At 52.1% G+C, this 5569-nt stretch overlaps 1 protein-coding gene across 1 annotated transcript; it reads right to left on the bottom strand.

The window, feature by feature from the left end:
• Nucleotides 1–3584: 3584 nt before the first annotated feature.
• LOC134432801 (zinc finger protein 3-like) lies at nucleotides 3585–5365 on the bottom strand. Its single transcript, XM_063181715.1, has 2 exons — nucleotides 5133–5365; nucleotides 3585–4979 (listed from the first exon to the last, which is right to left on the bottom strand). The coding sequence occupies exons 1-2, from the start codon at nucleotides 5152–5154 to the stop codon at nucleotides 4309–4311; spliced, it is 693 nt and encodes a 230-aa protein (XP_063037785.1). The 5' UTR covers nucleotides 5155–5365; the 3' UTR covers nucleotides 3585–4308.
• Nucleotides 5366–5569: the final 204 nt, after the last annotated feature.

Raw genomic sequence — 5569 nt, 5'->3', positions numbered from 1 at the left:
AGCTTCCTGACTCCATGGACATCTGCCCTATAAACTGTCTCTATAACCATGTGAGGCAATGCCATGGTAGCCTTTACCTATCGGTCATTTTATGGTCCCCCTAATCCCTTGCCATTGGTCAAGTTTGGATATTTGCCAAGCCTATAAAAATAGCATGCTGTACCCTACTAGCTCAGAAGAAGAAGAGCTGAGACCCTTCGCGGACCCCCAAATAAAGCCTTCTCTGTGGAACAGCTTCTGCCTTCTCCTTCGCCTCTCTCCGTCTGCTGCTGCCTCAAGCCCGGGGCTCCACTACCCAGCAAGCAAAGAGCTGAGGTCCTAAGAGCTGCTAATCACTATAGAGCTGAATATCCCCAGGCTGGCTAGAAATGTAACCCCCCGGCATTGGCCTGAGATGGCTTCAGGCACCCGGTCCCTCCTCAGGGACTGAGATCCTGAGCACCAAGGCTCTGCTTCATGATAAGGCTGATCGGAGGCCTTATTAATGGACGGCATCAGATTCCTGCAGACGTAATCAACAAGATCACAGCAATGTCTCCACCCACCAATAAGAAAGAAACATAAGCTTTCCTAGGTGCCATAGGCTTTTGGAGGATGCACATTCCTGAGTACAGTCAGATCGTGAACCCTCTTTACCTGGTCACCTGCAAGAAGAACGAGTTCCACTGGGGCCCTGAGCAGCAACAAGCCTTTGCACAGATCAAGCAGGAGATTGCTCGTGCAGTTGCCCTTGACCCAGTCAGGACAGGACCAGAGGTGAAGAACGTGTTCTACTCTGCAGCCGGGAACCATGGCTTGTCCTGGAGCCTTTGGCAGAAGGTGCCTGGGGAGACTCGAGGCTGACCACTGGGATTTTGGAGTTGAAGCTACAGAGGGTGAGAAGCCAACTACACTCCCACAGAGAAGGAAATCTTGGCTGCCTATGAAGGAGTCCAGGCTGCCTCAGAGGTGACTGGCACGGAAGCACAACTCCTCCTGGCACCCCGACTACCGGTGCTGGGGTGGATGTTCAAAGGAAGGGTTCCCACCCCCCACCACACCACTGATGCTACATGGAGTAAACGGATTGCTCTTATCCCACAGTGCGCCCGTACTGGAAACCTGAATCGCCCTGGGATTTTGGAGATAATTACAAACTGGTCGGAAGGTGAGAACTTTGGTCTTACTGATGAAGAGCAACAAGAACCAGTGACACGGGATGAAGAGGCTCCTCCCTATAACCAACTGCCCCCAGAGGAAATGCGCTACGTTCTTTTCACTGATGGTTCCTGTCACATCACAGGGATGGATCAGAAGTGGAAAGCAGCCATATGGAGCCCCACACAACAGGTGGCAGAGGCTACTGAAGGAGAAGGTGGATCAAGTCAACTTACAGAACTCAAAGCCGTTCAGCTGGCCCTGGACATTTCTAAGGGAGAGAAATGGCCAAAGCTCTACCTCTACACTGATTCATGGATGGTAGCCAGTGCTCTGTGGGGATGGCTGGAGAGGTGGAAAAAGGCCAACTGGCAGCGTAGGTGTCATGGTTTGATGCTGGCACAATGCCAGTGCCCCCATGAAAATATATGCTCCCTGGTGTCCGCTGTGAGATGTAACCAGGAATAAGCAAAGCAGGCCCCCACTCAGAAATAAAGAAAAGAAACCTTTATTAACTAAACTACAACTCTAAGTAACAAGAAACACACAGGGAAAATGAAAACTTTCCAAACACATTTCCCCCCCCGCCACCAAATTTCCAATACATCTATCCCCCAAATCATCAACTCTCGGTCCATCACCACCCTTTAGGTAATCAATTCTCACTTCATCAAGAGGAGAGGAGTCCTTCTTGTGCCATAGGCTTCCCCAGGAAGCACCGTTGAAACCTCGTGTGTTCCCACGTCACTTGTGGCACCGCCTGGAGAACATCTGCCATCGTGACATCTTCCTTCCATGTCCAGTACTCTCACCACTGCACATGGACCCGAGCTGCTTCTAGAGTTGTCCTTTTAAGGATGCTTTGTCCCATTCCAAAAAGGGCACAGTCGCACCTTTGGGACACCTGTGCCCACCAAATTTCACCCCCTGGGGCCGAGGGGTACCAACACTGAACCCTCTTGGCTCTGAGCCATTGCCTCCCCCTGGATGCAGTCTCTGTGTCACAGGAAACATGGTTCTGTCCATGGCTATACAGGAAAAGTCCAGCTAAGGCCACTCCATCATCTCTTCCCACCTAAGATTCTTCTCTACTCTCCCGACATCTTTCACTTGCCCAGACCTTCACACTTGCACATTTCCTTGCTCCATTTCATCTCTTATCTCTCTTCCAGGAAAGGTTAATGTTCTGCAAAGATTTCCTTGTCCGAAAAAGGGTTAAAAGCTCGGGCTCTACCCATCCAAAGCTCCCACAGAGGCCGGACCCCTTCTCGCTGCATCCCCCCCGCCCCTTTCCACCAGCCGGGCTGTGCTGCCAGCACAGGATATCAAATTTCACGGTGGCACAGGCGCTCTGTCTCTCTCTCTCTGTCTCCTGGGCAGAGGTGTGGCTGCCCTATGCCTCTCAGGGCTCTTCCACCGTTCCATCCTCGGGCCAGGCCTACCTCACCCAGCCCCAAACCAGCCAGGAGCTGGGCAGGGGAGGCCCGACCTGCTTCCCTCGCTGGAACCCTGGAGAGCTTCCCCTGGGAGTGCTCTGCTTTTTAACCCCTGTGTTCACAGAGGCGTATCCAATGTCCCCAGTGGCCAAACCAGGTGCCAGTATTCAAATGTGAGCACCTACTGGCCTGACCACTTCATATCCCAGAAAACTAACTTCCTCTCAAACCGTGACATCTATATAATCTCAGTCCAGTTTATCCCAGTCTGTAGGAACCCAGTCCATTTGATCCCAATCCATATTTGATCCCAGTCCATATTTGATCCCTGTCCATAGCTTATCCTAGTCCACATATGATCCCAGTCCATAAAATCTGTCATATTTGATCCAGGCCCTATTTTATCCCAATTCATATTTGATCCCAGCCCATATTTGATCTCAGTCTATATAAGCTCAGTCCAGTTTATCCCACACTGTAGGATTCCAATCAATAATTGATGTCAGTCCAAATTTGACCCCAGTCCATATCTGATCGCAGTGAATAGTTGATCCCAGTCCGTATTTCATCCCAGTCCCTATTGATCCCAGTCCCTATTTGATCCAAGTCCCTGTTTGATCCTAGTCCATATTTGATCCCAGTCCATATTGCCCTGCACACATTCCAAAAGTCTGCAATTCCAGCTTCCAGCCAGGAAAAGATGTTCCTGCCCTTGAAGGGAAATGGAGCAAAATCCTACAGAGACATTTCCCTGCCAGCCTTCAGGACTTCAGCTCCTGGGACTGGGAATTGAAATAATAATAGGGAAATAAAATAGTAAATAATCAGGGGAGGGTCTATGGGGCCAGAGGGGTCATCTAAATCAGGGCAGAGGTCAATTAATTCAGGGCAGGGGTCAATTAAATCAGGGGAAGGGGAATTAAAACAGGGAAAGGTCAACTAAATCAGGGGAGGGTCTTTGGTGGCAGGCGTCAATTAACTCAGGAGAGGGGTCATTTAATCAGGGGAGGGTCTTTGGTGGGCACTGGGGCAATAAATCAGGGGAGGGTATTGGGTGGTCCCTGAGGCAACTAAATATAGGGAGGGTCTCTGGTGGTGCCTGGGTCAATTAAATCAGGGGAGGGTCTCTGGTGGTCCGTGGATCCAGGGAGACACTGAGAGAGAAACGGAGCAGGCAAAGAGAGGCAGGAGAGAAAAGGGACACAAAGACAATGAGCTGAGAAGGCGGCACTCTGCAAACAGAACTGCAAAGACTGAACATGAACAGGAGAGAAATCAGTAAGTCTCAGAGTTTTATTTGCTGTCAAATACATCCCACACATCCAACCCCACACAATCTCCATCCCACCACTCTAATTGAGATCCCACGACTCTAAATCACCTCCCAACCTCATCTCAGCCTGATGACTGCGGAATCGAGTGAGTTTGGCATGGGATTGAGTTTTTTGAGGTGGGTTTGAGCTCTTTTTGGGGTCAGATTGAGCTGTTATCACTGGGATTTGAGTGATTTTGAGGTGACAGATCCATTCCTCTTGGCTTTTGCAGTGCAAAGAGATGGAGAATAGAGAAAAATTAAGGTGAAATTAAAAGGCGAAACAGCCAGGTATGTTCTCAACATGGATCACAGGGAATGTGGCTCACCTGGGCTGTGCCCAAAGTGCCTCCTCCAGTGGGGGGTGGAGCTGGAGCAGCGCACGAAGCTCTGCCCGCACTCGGGGCACTCGCAGGGCTTCCCTTACCAGTGCCTCCGTTGGTGTCGGGTCAAGCTAGAGCTGCTGGAGAAGCTCTTCCCACCCTGGGGACACTCGTAGGGCCTCTCCCCAGTGTGGATGCACCGGTGCCTGACGAGGGCGGAGTTGTGCTTGAATCCCTTCCCGCAGTCGGGGCATTGGAAGCGCCTCTCCTCTCTGTGACTCAGATAGTGATGGAGGAGATCAGAGCTGGTCTGTAACCTCTTCCCACACTTGGAACACTCATAGGGCCTCTCTCCAGTGTGGGTCCTCTGGTGCGTGATCAGGCCGGAGCTCTGGATGAAGCACATCCCACACTCGCCACACTCGCAGGGCTTCTCCCCAGTGTGGATCCTCTGGGGCACAATCAGGTTGTAGTTCCACCTGAAGCTCTTCCCACACTCCCCACAAGTGTGGGGCTTCTCCCCATCATGGAGCTGCTCACGGAGCACCAGCTCTGAGCTCTGGCTCTGTCTCCGGCCGCCTTCCCAGCCCAGGCTGGCTCTTTCCCCCTCAGATCCCCGCCAGCTGCGTTTGCAGCCCCTCCTCGTGCGGCATCTCCGGGGCTTTTCCTCCTCATTGGCTTCCTGCACCATCGAGCCGCTCAAAACAGCCTCTTCCACCAGGTTCTGCCGCGGGCATTTGTCCTCCCTGCTCTCCATGCTCAGCTCCTGCTCTGGGGGAGGAAGGACAAGGACAGGATGGGATTTTCCTCCGTGCCACAGGCAAGGGCAAGGAAATCCCCCCAGGGCTGAGCTGCAGCCGGGGCTGTGCTGGGCTGGGAGATGGAGCAGCACAGAGGGGAAAGGGGCACTGACTTCCTCCTCACCTGCCTCAGTGTCCCGGGGCATCTTCCTCTTCCTCTCAGCCTCCCTGGGGTTGGCAATGGGCAATCCTGGTTTGGGGAAAACAAGGAATGAGCGTGTTTGCAGGAGTATCGGGGGGTAGGACGGTCTGGACCGACGGAGACAAGAGATCTTTCCAGCCTTTTCGTGGAACTTGCGGTTTATTGCAAAGGGCCTGGGTGCAGGGCGTTGCTTGCAGCTGCCAGGCACAGCTCGGAGCAGGCCTGAGAGAAGAGAGGGGTAGAGAGGGTGAGAGGGCAAGAGAGTAAGAGGAGAAGAGCATACAAGAGGGAGGTTCCCGTTACAATACAATCAATCTTCTGTGTTGAATATTCTATTTCTCACTAACACATCTAGTACAAGATACAAATCCTACAGCATTTACATACAGCCTGTAAAAATCATTACATCACCATACTAT

The sequence above is a fragment of the Melospiza melodia genome (assembly GCF_035770615.1).
Source record: "Melospiza melodia melodia isolate bMelMel2 chromosome 7 unlocalized genomic scaffold, bMelMel2.pri SUPER_7_unloc_1, whole genome shotgun sequence".
NCBI classification, from domain to species: domain Eukaryota; kingdom Metazoa; phylum Chordata; class Aves; order Passeriformes; family Passerellidae; genus Melospiza; species Melospiza melodia.
The sequence above is the reverse complement of the archived record's forward strand: the minus strand, read 5'-3'. Positions and strand labels throughout refer to the sequence as shown.